Source organism: Nycticebus coucang, chromosome X, assembly GCF_027406575.1.
Source record: "Nycticebus coucang isolate mNycCou1 chromosome X, mNycCou1.pri, whole genome shotgun sequence".
Classification (NCBI taxonomy): Eukaryota; Metazoa; Chordata; class Mammalia; order Primates; family Lorisidae; genus Nycticebus; species Nycticebus coucang.
Window position 1 is genome coordinate 159,703,000 of NC_069804.1, and position 18,004 is coordinate 159,721,003.

At 40.6% G+C, this 18,004-nt stretch overlaps 1 protein-coding gene across 1 annotated transcript in view; it reads right to left on the reverse strand.

The window, feature by feature from the left end:
* The window catches only part of FRMD7 (FERM domain containing 7), an 83,194-nt gene that overhangs the window by 12,036 nt on the left and 53,154 nt on the right, over positions 1-18,004 (reverse strand). Inside the window, exons 5-8 of the mRNA XM_053579100.1 lie at positions 15,691-15,795; positions 14,198-14,240; positions 11,243-11,321; positions 7,736-7,833 (exon numbers count right to left, since the gene is read on the reverse strand). Coding sequence (XP_053435075.1) covers positions 7,736-7,833; positions 11,243-11,321; positions 14,198-14,240; positions 15,691-15,795 — 325 coding nt within the window. The remainder of the gene's footprint in view (positions 1-7,735; positions 7,834-11,242; positions 11,322-14,197; positions 14,241-15,690; positions 15,796-18,004) is intronic.

Sequence of the window (18,004 nt, forward strand, 5' to 3'; positions counted from 1 at the left end):
ACCATCTACAGCAAACCCACAGCCAATATCGTATTAAAAGGAGTTAAATTGAAATCATTTCTACTCAGGTCAGGAACCAGGCAAGGTTGCCCATTGAATCCACTGCTTTTCAACATTGTAATGGAAGTCTTAATCATGACAATCAGGCAAGAAAAGGCAATTGGGTATCCATATAGGGTTAGAGGAGATCAAATTTTCACTATTCACAGATGATATGATTGTATATCTGGAAAACACCAGGGATTCTACTATAAAACTCTTAGAAGTGATCAAGGAAGGCAGCAGCATCTCAGGTTGCAAAATCAACATTCATAAATCTGTAGCCTTTATATATACCAACAATAGTCAAGCTGAAAAAACAGTCAAGGACTCTATTCCGTTCACGGTAGTGCCAAAGAAGATGAAATATTTGGGAGTTTACCTAACAAAGGATGTGAAAGATCTCTATAAACAGAACTATGAAACTCTAAGAAAAGAAATAGCTGAAGATGTTAACAAATGGAAAAACATACCATGCTCATGCCTGGGAAGAATCAACATTGTTAAAATGTTCATACTACCCAAAGCAATATACAATTTTTTTTTTTTTTTTTTTTTTGGTTTTTGGCCGGGGCTAGGTTTGAACCCGCCACCTCCGGCATATGGGACCGGCGCCCTACTCCTTGAGCCACAGGCACCGCCCAGCAATATACAATTTTAATGTATACAATTTTAATGCAATCCCTATTAAAGCTCCACTGTCATACTTTAAAGTTCTCGAAAAACTAATACTTCATTTTATATGGAATCAGAAAAAAACCTCAAATAGACAAGACATTACTCAGAAATAAAAACAAAGCAGGAGGAATCGCACTACCAGACCTCAGATAATACTACAAATTGATAGTGATCAAAACTGCATGGTACTGGCACAAAAACAGAGAGGTAGATGTATGGAACAGAATAGAGAACCAAGAGATGAACCTAGCTACTTACCATTATAAGCCAATTAAAAACATTCAGTGGGGAAAAGATTCCCTATTTAATAAATGGTGCTGTGTGAACTGGCTGGTGACCTGTAGAAGACTGAAACTGGACCTACATCTTTCACTATTAACTAAGATAGACTCTCACTGGATTAAAGATTTAAACTGAAGACATGAAACTATAAAAATACTGAAGAAAGTGCAGGGAAAATTCTTGAAGAAATCGGCCTGGGCGAATATTTTATGAGGAGGACCCCCCAGGCAATTGAAGCAACACCAAAAATACGTTACTGGGATCTGATCAAACTAAAAAGCTTCTGCACAGCCAAGAACACAGTAAGTAAAGCAAGCAGACAGCCCTCAGAATGGGAGAAGATATTTGCAATTTATGTCACTGACAAAGGTTTAATAGCCAGAATCCACAGAGAATTCAAATGCATTAGCAAGAAAAGAACAAGCAACTCCATCTCAGGGTGGGCAAGGGACTTGAAGAGAAACTTCTCCAAAGAAGAAAGGCACACGGCCTACAGAAACACGAAAAAACTGCTCATCATCCTTAATCATCAGAGAAATGCAAATCAAAACCACTTTGAGATATCATCTAACTCCAATAAGATTAGCCCACATCACAAAATCCCAAAACCAGAGATGTTGGCGTGGATGTGGAGAAAAGGAAACACTTCTGCACTGCTGGTGGGAATGCAAACTAATACGTACCTTTTGGAAGATGTTTGGAGATCACTTAGGGATCTAAAAATAGACCTGCCATTCCCTCCTACAATTCCTCTACTAGGTATATATCCAGAAGACCAAAAATCACTTTATAACAAAGATATTTGCACCAGAATATTTATTGCAGCCCAATTCATAATTGCTAAGTGATAAAAGAAGCCCAAGTGCCCATTGACTCATGAATGGATTAATAAATTTTAGTATGTGTACATCATGGAATTTTATGCAGCCTTAAAAAAATGGAGACTTTACCTCTTTCATGTTTACATGGATGGGGCTGGAACATATTCTTCTTAGTAAAGTATCTCAAGAATGGAAGAAAAAGTATCCAATGTACTCAGCCCTACTATGAAACCAATTTATAGCTTTCATATAAAAGGTATAACCCAACTATATCCCAAAAAGGAGAGGAAGGGGAGGGGAGGGCAATTGGTGGGACCACACGTACTGTGCATTTTACAAAGGTACACGTTAAATTTATTAAGTGTAGAATATAAATGTTTTACACAATACCTAAGAAAATGTGGTGAAGGCTATGTTAACCAGTTTGATGAAAATATTTCAAATGATATATAAAACCAGCACATTGTACCCCATGATTGCATTAATGTACACAACTATGATTTCATTAAAAAAAAAAAGTCAAAAAAGAAAAAAGAATTAAAGAGTGAATACCAGAAAAAAAAAAATGGCCAGGCGTTGTGGTGGGCATGTGTAGTCCCATCTACTGGGAGGCTGAGGCAAGAGAATCACTTAAGCCCAAGATTTGATGTTGCTATGAGTTGTGATGCCTTAAGCCCAAGATTGAGGTTGCTGTGAGCCGTGATGCCACAGCACTCTACTAAGGGTGACATAGTGACACTGTCTCAAAATAAAAGAAAAAAAGAAAAGAAAAAATGTTAGGAGAAAATTTTACTACCTTAAGTTATGCAAAGAGTTCTTAGATAAGCATGATCCACTAAAAAATATTCAGAAAATAGCCTCGGCACCTGTACCTCAGCGGCTATGGCATCGGCCATATGCACCGGAGCTGGTGGGTTCAAACCCAGCCCAGGCCTGCCAAACAACAATGACAACTACAACAAAAAAACATAGAAGGTGTTGTGGCAGGCGCCTGTAGTCCCAGCTACTTGGGAGGCTGAGGCAAGAGAATTGCTTAAGCCCAAGAGTTTGGGGTTGCTGTGAGCTGTGACGCCACAATACTCTACCAAGGGTGACATAGTGAAACTGTCTCAAATATATATATATAGATATATAGTCATAAAATGGAATGCTATGAAAATTAAAACCAGCTATACTTCAAAAAATCATTAAAAAATGAAGAAATCATTACAAAATGAAAAGACAAGTCATTGATTAGAAGAGAAGTTTGTAAATTGCGTATGTCATAAAGGTGTTTTCAATCCAAATTTATAAAAAATCTCTTAGAATTCAATTATGATGGGGCAGCGCCTGTGGCTCAAGGAGTAGGGTGCTGGTCCCATATGCCGGAGGTGGCGGGTTCAAACCCAGCCCCGGCCAAAAACCACAAAAAAAAAAAAAAATTCAATTATGATGTAATTCTTCATTTTAAAATGAGCAAGATGTTTGACTAGGCATTTTGCCAAAGAAAGCATATGAATAAGCTCATGAAAAGGTGCTCAATATCATTAGCCATTCTGAAAATGCTAATTATAATTGCAATGAGATACCTGTTCATACCCACTGGAATGGCCCTAATCAAAAAGATACGCAATATCTTTCATATCATATGAAATGTCACTGATGCTGTGGAGAAACTGGAAACCTCAGACATTCCCACTTAGAATTTGGAAAATTTTGGAGACAATTTGGAAAACAGTTTGGCAGTTTCTTAAAATGATCAACATAAATTTACCATCAGTCTGATGAAGTACACTTCTAGAAGCAGCCCTATTGAAATGAAAGCATGTCTTCCCACAAAGACTTGTGTGCCAATGTTTATAGAATTTTCTTTTCTTTTTCTTTTTTTTTTTTGGCTTAAATAACAGAAATTTATTTTCTCACAGTTCTGGAAATTGGAAGTCCAAGATTAACGGTCAGTCTCTGGCTTTCTATAGAATTTTCTTAATAGCTAAACTAGGAATAATCCAAATGTCCATGACCATTTGAATAGATGAGCAAAATGTGGTAAATCCATAAGATGAAATACTATGCAAATAAGCTGCTGTGATTCATGCTAGAATATGCGTAAATTTCAAAAACATTATTTTGAGTGAAAAAAGCCACATGCAAAAGATCACATTTAATCATCCCATTTACATGAAATATCCACAAAAGCAAATGTATAGAAACAGACAGTAAATGAATGGTTTCCTGGTGCTGAGCATGGAAACAGGGAATGACTACAATGTGCATGAAAGATACCTTTTGGCATGATAGAAATGTTGTGAAACTGGCTGGTGGTAATGGTTGCACAATGATGCAAATTTACTAAAAATCGTTGAGTTGTGCATTTAAAATGCTTAAAACAGGTGAATTTTATGATATATCAATTATACTTCAGTAGAGCTATTTTTAAAATAAATCTCAATCTATCTATCTCTCTCTCTCTCTCTCTCTCACACACACACACATACACGCACACACACCAATCTTCCAGTTTATTAAACACAAGACCCCATGTCGACCCTAAGGAAAAGAAGAACACATATCACTCTTCTCATTTTTTTCTCCATACAAGTTATGACAACCTCAAATGACAGCTATAACATACAAATAAATAACACCAATAACAGAAGGTGACAAATGTTATGAGCACCTTCACTGTTATCTGTTGGTCCAGATGTTGGCCATCATCTCTCTCTCCTGCAATATCTTATCCGGTCCCCACCCCCACAGCCATCATTCCTTCCTCAGGTCTATTTCACCATAGTAGCCCACACAATCCTATCAAAACCTAATTTAGATCATTTCACTCCTCTGCTTAAACTGCTTCAATGGCTTCTCAGCTCTAGAGTCATTCTCTAGGTTTCATGGCCCTCCATGATGACTGTTTCCTTTTCTCGCTCAGCTCCAGCCAGACTCAAAAGCCTTTTTGATGTTTCCCAAACACCTTAGGCCTGCTCTTACCTCAGGCCCGTTGCACTGGATGTTCTCTCAGCCTGGAATACACTTCTATGGGATTTTGCTACATGGCTTACTTTCTCACCTCCATCAAGTCTTTGCTGACACACCTACGCAGTAAGCCTACCCTGACAACCTTACTTAAATACTCAGTTCCTACCCCAGAATTCCCCATCTTCCACCCAGGCTTCTCTTTTCTCCATTGCTCATATCCTTTTTCCATGTATTACATAATTTATTCACTTATTTTGATCATTGATTCTCCTCCACTGTGAAAATATAAGTTCCATGAAGGCAAGGATTTTTGTCCATTTTGTAAGATGCTATGTTCCCAGTACATATAATAGTATCTGGTATGTGGTAGGTACTCAATATATTTTTGTTGAATGAATTACCAAGAGTTACGAAGAGAGTTCATGAGAGGGAGGCTTCATTTGAAATGTACAAATTGTGTTTTGGAGACAGTGTCTGGCTAGAGCAGAGAGATGTATAAGAGATTGAAAGAGATGAGGTCAGAATGTGGAGGTTTTTGAAAACCTAGAATATAACAAGCATCTAACAAATGTTACATGAATAAAAAATTGAACAAATAAATGAGCAATCTGGTTGTGTTCTGCACACTGCCTTAGAGTCCAGTGCAAGAGTCTGACCAGGGTTGATTGTGAGAAGCTAATTTACTGAACTGTAGCTTTTTTCCAAAGAAAAATCTTCTGTTGGCAAACAAAACATTCTCTGGAAAAGCTAAAACACTCTGTGCTATGCCTGAAATGGCCACTAGGGAATGCCCAAATCCATAAGGCTGAACTGTTAAGAATGAAATTGGACTCCCCCATGAGACAACACCCAAGAGCCACAATCCCCATCTTTCTCCAGCATTACTTCTTCTATCTGCTTCACCCCATGTCCCCATCTCAATGCTAAGCACAATACTGGACATTAGTGTCCTAGGCTTTCGAAACTCTTCAAAATGGTGGCGCATTTTTCACTACCTCTCCTAAACAGGCCCTATGCTTGAGCTTTACAGGGTCATTCTTTGGTCTCTATATATACTACTGCTTGTCTCATCACCTTTTTTTTCCATGCTGTCACCTCTACTTATCACTACCTATCCAATTCCTGTATCCCTTTAAGGCAATGGTTCTCCACCTTCCTAATGCCGTGGCTGTTTAATACAGTTCCTGTGGGTCGCGACCCACAGGTTGAGAACCACTGCAAGGCACAGCAGAAAAGCCTCCAGCAGCCTTCCCTGACTAGTATTGCTCTTACTGCCTACTGCCTTTCTAAGATCCTGGGGCTCTCATCATCTGTCTCAGTCAGAAGTCACTCGGCAAACACCAATTCAGACCTTTTCCCTCTCTAAGCACTTAATTCTGGAAGTCCTGGTCAATTCAGAAAGCTACCATTGCTGGGCTGTCAGGAAAGAAAGGCACAAAGGTCAAAAATGAACTTAGGAAACAAATTAAAAAATGAAATTATGATTCTGCAGGATCTGTAAAGAACAGCTTATTTGGGGGGGGGTGTCTCTGTAAAAGAAAGGAAAATTCTAACTGTCCCTAGAAGAGATACTATATCCAGCTGCCTAAACCCTGCCTTTAGGGCTGCTAGAGCAGCCTGGCCTGACCTGCCCAGTGTCACCTCCTCTCTGGCAGGCCCCTTGCTGTTCCCCAGGCCACCTTCTATCTACTTTCATTATTCAGCTAACTCCAACTGCTTAGCTGCTAGCTAGCATACGGGGAAGTATACTAGATGCCCAGGGCCTTTTTCCCTTTTAGCCTCTCTCCACCGGTGTACTCTGTACTTTGTTCTCTAGAACCATGAATGTGACAATGTGCCATAGACAGCATGTATCAGAGATATATCCTGAGGCAAACAGAGGGAATGGGAGAATTCCTGGCAAAGTCTATGGCCAGATTAGCCTAAACCAGCTCCTGGACAGCAAGCCCAGGGACAGTTGGATTGAGGTAGGAGAAAATTACCATTTCCTTTTAACCTATAGAACCACCTTGTGAGAAGGTATTTTTTTTTTTTGATCAGAGTTTCACTATGTCGCCCTCAGTAGAGTGCTGTGACATCAGAGCTCACAGCAAACTCAAACTCTTGGGCTTAAGCGATTCTCTTGCTTCAGCCTCCCAGAGAAAGTATTCTTGTCACTATTTACTGACAAGGAAATTCGGGCTCAGAGAAGTGAGAGGACTTCACCCTATAAAAATTAGAGGGGTGGCTTGGCACCTATAGCTAAGTGGTTAGGGCGCTGGCCATACGCACCAGGGCTGGTGGGTTCAAACCCGGCCTGGGCCTGCTAAACAACATGACAACTACAAAATAAAAAAAATAGCTGGGCATTGTGACAGGTGCCTGTAGTCCTAGCTACTTGGGAGACTGAGGCAAGAGAATCACTTAAGCGCAAGAGTTGGAGGTTGCTGTGAGCTGTGACGCCACAGCCCTCTACCGGGGGTGACGTAGTGAGACTCTGTCTCAAAAAAAAAAAAATTAAAGGGTTTAGAGACAGGATTTGAATCCCAATCTGAGTAACCACAATGAGCCAGTCCCTTCCCATTGGACCACAGTGTGCCTCTATATCATATCCAGCTTTCTCTCCTCTGTAAGTCCTAACACAGTGATGGGCACACTGAAGGAGGTGAGCTTTTTTGCTTGGTTCTTTTTTTTTTTTTTTTTTGCAGTTTTTTGGCTGGGGCCAGGTTTGAACCCACCACCTCCGGTACATGGTGCTGGCGCCCTACTCCTTTGAGCCACAGGAGCTGCCCGCTTGGTTCTTTTTTGTTTGTTTTTCTATTTTTTTTTTTATTATTATTGCAGTTTGGCCAGGGCCAGGCTCAAACCCGCCACCCTTGGTATATGAGGCTGGCACCCTACTCACTGAGCCACAGGTGCCGCCCTCTTTTGCTTGGTTCTGTACCTGGCTGATAGCCCCAAAGCAGACATTTGCTACTTACATTGTAAGATGTGAGATACCATCAACGCTGTACAGTTGTCACTGCATGGAAGCCTTCCTAGAGCCAAATCCTTCTTTATTTGAAGAGTAAAAAGATATCTGCAAAGAAATTGGGAAAAAACTCTTGAGAAAGAAATAGGAATAAGAAAGAAGCATTTCCCTTCTCCCAGTTTAAAGATGATTCAAGAAAGGAACAGTGCTCCCAGTCAGTCAGATGCCTTTTTGGGGTGGTGAGTAATACATAAGCTTTGCTTTAGCCCCAAACCAGCCCCAGACCACAACTTGGCTGATCCAGCACTTTGGCAGCCATTAGGAATCACTCTGGCCAAATCCTCCCGCCAACTTGAGGGAGTTGGCCAATCATCCTCTGGTGGTTTCTGCCACGTAGCAAAGCCGTGTCCCCAGCTACAGAAAAAAAGGAGATCCAGCAAGAATAAGTACATTCAGAGTACCGGTAGTGTACTGTTTACAAAATGGCATCAAATACGCACCTTGATAATAACTTAGGAGGTTCATGAAGCAAAGAATGATCATGTCATTTCACAATTATGGAAATAGAGGGACTAGGCGATTTTGACAAATCATATCACCCAAAGCTAGTGAAACTGTGGCTTGAACTCGAGCCTGCCACTGAAGTTGGGCTGCCTTCTATCCAAAAGATTATGTTTCTGAAATCAAAGACTTGAGGGCTTATTCCCACCCATGTTATTCCCTTTGCCTACACCACTGCTCTGTATCACCAGAGCCCAGCGTAGTACTTTATACAGAGTAGCTACATAATTAATGTTTACTGAAAGTGAACTAAACCAGACTACCCTTTTTCCCACTGAAGCCTTATCAGAGACCCATAAAATGGAGGTTGATATCCAAGGCTCTGCCAACAGATAGCATTTTTCCCACATGTGTAAGCCTTTATCAAAAGAGAATGAAGTTTTGGAAGAAAATGTATATAACAAAGACTCTACCACTGACTGCCTTCTTCCATGGTCCAAATTAGCTCTCTTATATATTATTATTTTTTAAAGACAGGGTCTCATTCTATTGCCCAGGATGGAGTGACAGAGTTTCACTATGTTGCCCAAGGTGGTCTTAAACTCCTAGCCTCAAATGATCCTCCCAAAAGTTCTGGGAAGACAGGCAAGAGCCATACATGATACCCAGCCCTAATATTTTATTTGAGAAATTAAAACTCTTATTGAGTATCTACTGTGAGCACATCCGTATGCAAAATATGATTTTCTAAATAAAGTTCTATGTGGATTTTTTTTAAACCAATTAAGCCTTGAAGGCAATGTGGTAAATCAAAATTAATTGCAAGTGATAGATGAAAATTCAGATTGAAAAAACAGGTATACTAGCAGGTGATTATTCAGTTTACAGAAGCATTCATCATTATAATCTTTCAAATTGTGAACTCCCCTAATGCATTAAAAATGATTCCATTAGAAAAATTCTATCTGCACACACTCTCAGAAGCCCATGTATTAGCTTAAAATAGGCATCCTTGTAAACTCAACTACAGTTAAGTATTCTTTAATAGACCAATGGGAAAAAATAAAGGGAGCCTAACCTTTGCCATTGCCTATTTTCAAATGTAGGTGTAAATTAGAATAATCAGCTTGGGTTACTACAGGGTAAGTGAATTTCATTTTGCTTCTAGCAAGAAAGAAAGGAAATTTGTTGTCATTTGACACGGTCCTTGCTGATAAGAAGGCAGCTGCTTGCTACAAATACCAAATCCTTGCTCTGAACAGCTGATGAATTATTTACCATCACATTGATTTTCACATTCTTTTTTTTGAAAAAGTTTATCTACATCAAAATTGGTTACAATTAGAAACTCGACTAAAATGGGTTAGCAAATGCAAACTGATATAGATATAAAGATATGAAATTATTGGCTCAGCGTGTGTGGCTCAAGCAGCTAGAGCGCCAGCCATATACACCTGAGCTGGCGGGTTCAAATCCAGCCCGGGCTTGCCAAATGACAATGACAGCTGCAACCAAAAAATAGCCGGGCGTTGTGGCAGGTGCCTGTGGTCCCAGCTAATTGGGAGGCAGAGGCAGGAGAATCGCTTGAGCCCAGGAGTTTGAGGTTGCTGTGAGCTGTGATGCCACAGCACTCTACCCAGGGTGACAGCTTGAGGCTCTGTCTCAAAAAAAAAAAAAAAAAAAAAAAAAGATACAAAGTTATTTGGGAAAGCAGCCTATAACACACAAGTGTGGAGAGAATTAGAAGGGGGGGGGAGAGGGAGAAAGAAGCTTGTGACAAGTGACTTTTGCAAAGGCCCCTTAGAAAAGTCCTGTATAAAAGGGGTGAAGATGAACTATCCATGAACCACATTGGGGTGGAGGCATCAGGGAGAATACCTGCCAACAACCTGTGATCTTAGGCACGTCATGTTCGCTCCCAGGACCCATTTCCTCATCTGGAAACCAAGAGGACCGGACCAGATTATCTCTTAGATCCCTTCCATGTGTAAGAGTGGAAGTGGAGTAAGGTGTGGGCCAGAGTTATGTGTTGACAATGTATCTTTGCAGAAGTAGATTTACATTGCAATTCTGACGGACATTTTTCATAAGTGTATGTCATCATTACAGAATATTTTGCCTTCTACCTAAGTACTACATCAACACAAGCCTCCCGTTTTCAATATCCATGGAAATTGGCTGGCATCATACCTATACTGTTAAGCTGCCCTCTGAATGAAAGAGATGTCATGAAGGAGATGCCAAGATCCCGCTCCTTGTTGTAGCAGTTAATGGCATAACCCTCAAGTGGTCACCCAGGCCTGACACCACTTCTAGAACATCACCCCTCCTTCTTGCAGTTCTTGCCCTTTGGAACATTAACACCTGAGACCAGCCAGGCCCACCCCTCTCCAACTCCTAACCATTTCCCAGAGAGTGACTTTTAACATATTCTTCTTAGCAAAGTATCTCAAGAATGGAAGAAAAAGTATCCAATGTACTCAGCCCTACTATGAAACCAAGTTATAGCCCAAGATTATGGGGAAAGGGGATAGGAAGGGGAGGGGGGAGGTTGGGTGGAGGGAGGGTGATGGTGGGACTACACCTACGGTGCGTCTTCCAAGGGTACATGCGAAATTTACTAAATGTAGAATACAAATGTCTTAACACAATAACTAAGAAAATGCCGTGAAGGCTATGTTAACCTGTTTGATGAAAATATTTCAAATTGTATATAAAACCAGCACATTGAACCCCACGATTGCATTAATGTACACAGCTATAATTTTTTTTTTTTTTTTTGCAGTTTTTGGCCAGGGCTGGGTTTGAACCTGCCACCTCTGGCATATGGGGCTGGTGCCCTACTCCTTTGAGCCACAGGTGCTGCCCCACAGCTATGATTTAATAAAAGAAAAAGAGAGAGAGAGAAAAAAAGCCAAGCCAATGTAAAGAGGTCCCGAAGCCCTTGCCGTGATAAACAGGGAATAATGATTAGCATCATAACATCATAAAGCAACCGCACAAGTCAACACCATACCTTGTGAGTTCTTCACGCAGATGTCCAGGGTCCACTGGGAAAAATTTCACCATAAATTTGAAAACAACCTCCTTAGGATCTTAAAACACAATAGCTCCATAAGTTTTATATAAATGTTCATCAAAACAGTTACACACACATCCCTCTCCTTTTTCCTCCCCTCTCCATGACTCCCACACACTTTTATTTTAAATTTTGATTTTTCACATATATAAAATGTTCCACTTCTAAATTGTGTCTCTATGAAGATAGCAATTGGGAAAGTTCTCCCGCCCTTTATCCTTTTGAGTTTACTTTTGTAAAAACATGCCCCTTTGGGGCCTACTCTGTCCGCTCCTAAGAAATGTCCCATTCTAAAGAATATACTACTTACTACTTGGATTCTACGTTCCTGGCTGAGAAGAGCCCAGCTTCAGCTGGGGCAGGTGAATATCACCTGATCTACGGATCTCATAAAAGGAACTGGAAGCAGTTTGGACTGATGCCTCTATCTTAAAATAAACATCAAGGAAACACATGTACTATCTTCACACCTACTTACATTTGAGAATAAGAAAAGAAAAAAAAAGAAAAGAAAATAGTGATTAATTCTCACATAAATTGGATTTAATTTTGACCAAAGTACATTACTTGAACATTAATCTTTAATTCGACTTATTATGTTGAAGATATTGCCTCCTCATTTATAAGTGAAATATGTTTGTAATTTCCCTTTATAATGATATATTTTTTTCCAATTTTAATATCAGGTGTATCCAGATGTAGTAGAATGATTTTGAAGTATTTCTTCTTTTTCTGTCGTCTATAAGATTTGGCATGATCTGTTTTTTGAAATTATTTTTTATTTTTATTTATAAATACTACTTGTCTATGTTGTGAGACTTTGGAAAAAATAAGAAGTTAACTGATGACTCCATACTGAACCTCAAAGTCAAAGCATTCTATGCTAGACATACTCTTATATGACGATGTGAATGTTACTTTTTTGGCATTATTATTATTGCTCAATATTTTGTTGCAACAATCGTCTGATTTCTTTTCTGAATGTATTTATCTTCATTTGTTCTTTACAAGGTTTTTGTTTCTAGTCCTTATCTCGAAAATTGTTATTGTTATTAAATTTTAAGCCTTTTTAATTTTGTGAAGGCAAAAAATGGAAACCAAATAAACACACGTATATGTTTAGAGAAAATTAAAAAAAGGAAACTCTTTACATCAAAAGTAAACATATACACGCAGCATTAGCACCACTCATTCAGTAAATATTTGTTGGGTGCCTATTATGTGCATTTCACTAGGCAGGTACTGAGAGTAAAAGGACAATTAAGAGGTTGCAGTCAGGCAGAAGAGACAGACATCTACACAGACAAGTGCAACACCACAAAGTGCCATGTGACGTATAAGTACTGAGTACTAAGGAAGCACAAAAGAGAGAAAAGAGTTTGAAGGATGTTAAGGAAGTCTTTTCAGAGGGGTTGACACCTGAGTAGGGCTGCCAGATTTAGTGAATAAAAACTGCAGTACTCCCAACTCAATTGGAATTTCAGATTAACAATCTCATGGAACACACTTATGTAAAAAAAATTATTCTTTATTTATTTGAATTTAATTTAATTGGGCATGCTGTAGTTTACCTGTGAAGACTACACCTGAAATCACTTGTGTCATAGTCACCTGAGGTGGGAGGTAAAGTGTGGTGGCTCATGCCTATAATCGTAGAATTCTGAGGGCCAAGCTGGGATGATTGCTTGAGGTCAGGAGTTTAAGACCAGCCTGAGCAAGAGGGAGACCCTCATCTCTACAAAACATGGAAGAATTAGCTGGCCATAGTAATGTGTGCCTGTAGTCCCAGCTGCTCAGGAAGCTGAGGCAGGAGAATCACTTGAGCCCAGGGGTTCAAGGTTGCAGTGAACTGTGATGAGGCCACTATACTCTAGCCCAGGTGACAAAGTAAGACTCTGTCTTTAAAAGAAAAAAAGAAAAAAAACTGAGGTGGGCATACAAAGTGAAAGTGGTTGATTAGTCACTGGGAAAGGCTAGAAAGGTAATTAGAGTTCTAGCGCTTTGTGTATCATGCTCATGAGTTCCAACCTTTCTACCCTAAGGGCAATAGGGAGTCCTGGAAGCATTTTAAGGCAGGAGAGTGATGTGTTCAGGTTTGTATTATCAATAGAGCCCTCTGAGAGTGGTGGAGATGATGGATTGGGGGGAATCGGTGCAGAAGCTGTTGGAATAATATGACAAATGATAGTTACACAGTGGGAACACGCAGAATTGTGGGAAGCACAGCACACAAAGAAAGAGCAGGTGGCAGAAGAGGAACCAATAAAAGACACTAAAACAGTGTTTCTCCAAGTGCTGATGGAAATCTGCCTGCCTCAGAAACACCTGTGGAATTTGTTAAACCTGCAGGTTGTTGGCCCCAACCCAGGAATGAGGCCCAGGAATCTGCATTGTAACAAGAGGCCCAGATGATCCTAATGTACACTGAAATTTGAGAACCACGGCACTAGATTGTGAAATATAGGCGAAAAATATTTCATATATATTAGGCACTCGATTATGAACTGAAGCAAATGAGTAAGGCTTGTGGTGGGATAAAACGAAAGGACCTTCAGGCCGAAAGTGAACGGCATTGCAGATTGACATCAAGGATGCTTGAAGATTTGCGGCACCCGAGCATGAGATATATTCCTCGAGCCAATCCACAGAGTGTTGTAATTACATGGGTTCTTCAGATTTATTCCAAGAGCCAGCAGCACGATTTCCTTCATCTCAGGCAAAATTAAAACAATTTTCTAAATTGCTAAATTTACTGGATGTATGAAGGATTGATATATCAAAGCCCTTCTCCCCCCCCCCCTTACATTAAGGTGAGGAACTGTGCAGTGTGGCAGAAATATTTTTCAAGTTCTAACTGGTAACTATATTTCTTAAATGATTTTCCATACTTACTTTTTGCTTGCTTTGTTATGGGCTTCAAAAGTTCCAACCAAACCTGTAACAACAGTAAGGAAAAAAATTGGTAGAATATGGTATTGAGCAGAGCTTTTTATTTTCTTTTTGGTAACAGGAAAAGGTCAATATAAAGTAAACAAATGCTGGCTCATCAGCTGTAGCTCAGCAGTTAGGCCTCCAGCCACATACACTGGAGCTGGCAGGTTCGAATCCAGTCTGGGCCTGCCAAACAACAATGACAACTACAACCAAAAAAATAGCCAGGTGTTGTGGCGGGCGCCTGTAGTCCCAGCTACTTGGAGGCTGAGGCAAGAGAATCGCTTGAGCCCAAGAGTTGGAGGTTGCTGTGAACTGTGACACCACGGCACTCTACCCAGGGCGACAGCTTGAGACTCTGTCTCCAAAAAACAAACAAACAAAAAAGAAATAAACAAATGCCAGGACTGTTTGGACTTCTATAGATAAGTTAGAAACAAACAGCAATGTCACAGAGATGGTGTACCTTCACCACACTCAATCTGCCTCCTTACAGTTTCCCAATGACAGTGAATATTGTTGATCTATAAACTCTTTCTTGTTGACATTTCAATGACTGTTCCTTGCCTTAGTAGGATGACAGTGGTGTCACATATATGGCTCATCAGTTGCTATAAAGACTAATGAAGGCATTTAGTTCCCCATTTAAATCCTACCGTTGCCAAATGCCAGCTTAATGGACACAATGAACCTTTGTGAGAAGATGCCAGATTACACATGTGCCGAGGCAGGACACAGAGGAAAATTATCACGAATGTTAGAATCTCAGAGAGAAGAAAGGAGACTCCCCTGAATATTTATTGCTAAGGTCAGGATCTTAATTCAAGGGGTTGAGGTACAGTCTCTGGAAAGTAAAAATGTAGAGGGCACCAAAAAATGTATACATATTTTAAGCAAGGAAAAAAATCTGTATTCAAATTGTAATAGGCGGGGAGGCACCTGTGGCTCAAAGGAGTAGGGCACAGGCTCCATATGCTGGGGGTGGTGGGTTCAAACCCAGCCCGGCCCCAAACTGCAAAAAAAAAAAAAAAAAAAAAAAAGCTTTAAAAAATTGTAATAGGCAAGTCACGTTTGACGTCTGCAATTACAACAGACACAAGCTACAACATAGATAACAAGCGGTATCAGTGTATGCTGAGTATCATAGTTTTAAGATCGTTTTTCCCTTGCTTAAAATGTATATACATTTTTTGGCACCCTCTGTAGATAAAGCATGGAGAGCTGCTCACAGAGTGATAAAACAGGACGATGGACCATGGGGTAGAAGTGTTTGTGCTTGGCAAACTGAAGTGACTTTTGATCAACTTGGAGAGAAGATGAAAAAAATAGTCACTAAATTCAATCAAATGATTTTTTTATTTTTCATTCAGGGACTTGAGCCCTACGTACCCAGCTACAAATTGTATTTAGAAACAATTTTAGACACAAAGAACCCTATAATGAAACCAACTTACATTATTTCCAGAATGGCTGCAGAATTCTAATCCAAAATATTCCTTTTCTGCAAGATTTAGATGGCTGCAACTCAGGTTAAACAGTGCCCTTCCAGATGACTTTTGCTAAAGAAAACAAAGAGATCATATAGCACAGTTTGCGTTCCTAACCTGATATTGCTACTAAAGCGTGGAATAAAGCGCAGAGGCAAACAAACTCTCTTCAAGACCTGTTCCCTTTAAGCACCATTTAGAGAACCAGCATCCTCCTAAATAACGTTGAGCTTTATAGATAGATCCATATATTTATCTGTAGATTGTTTTAGGGACATCCCTTTTTTTAAAAAACCCTGAGACTAATGACAAACCCTCTTGGGAAAAGAGAGCCTTGCACTTAACTGTGTCTAGCTAGATCTGCAAATTTACCCTTTCAATGGAATACTTCAATCAATTCTTCCTACAGGCAATTTGAATGATTTTTTTTTTAAATTGACAGATAGTTTAATCAAGATGTAAATCTGACCCTGCTACTCCCCTGCTTAAAATCCTTCAGTGGCTCCCCTCAGGATAAAGCGTCTACTCCTTAGCATGGGAAGCTGGGCCCTCTCCTCCTCATGTGGCCCTTGCTGCCCCTCCTCCAGCCTCGTCTCATGCCCCTCCTGCCTGACACTTTCAAGAGCTGCCTACTGTTCTTAGGCATATTATTATTATTCCTTGCTCATATTATTCTACTAACCGCTTTTCCCACCTTGCTTTGGTTTGGCTTACTCCTACTCAGCTCAGATGTCATGGGGGGGGTCTCCAATGTTTACGATCTTTATCAGCAGCAAACTGCGCCAAGGGCAGGCCCCAGTACCCCCAAACGCCCTGGCTTACCTCAAACATGGCCCTTCTTACTCTGGAGGTCTATCTTCCCCACTAGACAGAATTTCTCCATAGCAGGGCCTTTATTTTTCTTGTTACTCACCAGGTCTAACTCAGAGCATGGCACTTAGTGAGGGCTCTTGAAACGTGTGTTGATCCAACATGAAATTGATCATAGGAGAAGATGAACCCTTGAGCAGATTCCATTTCACAGCTTTGCCTACCTACCAAATCTGCATACAGTACCGTGTTCCCATAAAGCCACATGTATTATTTTCCTTCATGAAGCCCACACACACTGTGAGCCCCAAACAGTCCCTTTCTCATTCTTCTCTGAGAACAGGAGATTTGAACCACTCTCTGTGAAAACCTCTCTGAGCTGAGTATGGCTGGCACTCATCTTCAGCCACCACCAATGCTAAACCAGAGGGTTGCTGCTGCAGGGAGGACTGTGATGGGAAAATTGAGCCCTGGCTGATAAAGACATGCTGCTGAAAACCCCTAGTTAAAGCCGAGTCACGCAGTGCCTATAGTGTGTTGCAAAGGAAGCCGGGCGCGGGGAAATGTAGTTGGAAATCACCGACCCACAGAATTAACAGCAACCTTGAGAGGTCAGAGAGTCCATCCACCACCCCCCACCCTCAAGGCAGTACCACACTGAATAGAGCCCACATCTGGGATTTAATAGCTTCCAGGAAGGTGGTCAACCTTACCCCCTTCCCCCACCAACCAAAAATATGCCCCTCTCGCCTTGCACTTCTCCCCACTTGGTTCCACTGCCCAGAGCTCTACCGACTTATGATTCGTTTGGATTAATCCGGGTCCCATTTTTAAATGCAAACTGTCGGCAAAGGGTGAAACCTATTGCATCCCTAGCACCTGGGGAGAGAGTTGCCCTGCTGAGGGAAAGGGGGTTGGAATTGATTTCAGAGATCACATTGGAGACAGGGTCCAGGAAAAGGGGGTCAGCCCCAGGGGCAGGGGGAGGGGGATGCCAAGGCAATGGGGGGGGTAGGAGGAACGTTAGGAAGGAGGGGGGTGTTTTTGCCTATGTGGCAACCTTGCCTAGGGCAAGTGCTGACACAGACCATTCCAGACAGATGAAATCGCTCCTATTTTTAAAGTCCTCCAGACAAGGAGCTGCCACAGGATTTTTATTATGAAAAAAAAAAAAGAATTTCTAAAGAGAGAGATGACAGCAATACTTTTTTCCAACACCAAAGAAACATTGCAGTCACGAGGACTAAATTCCGTCATAGACTCCAGTTTCTTTGCAAACAATTTAAGAAGCTCGAGATTTTCCTTTTTCCTCTTCACTTTTTATTCTTATTTTCCATTGGGGCACTTAATCCTCCCATATCAATGCTGTCACATTCCATGTGTTCGTATACTTAAATGTTTCTGCAGTCACAAAGAACATATAGCCATATTTTTTTTTTGTTTGTTTCAAATTAAGGCTTTCTTTTTGTTC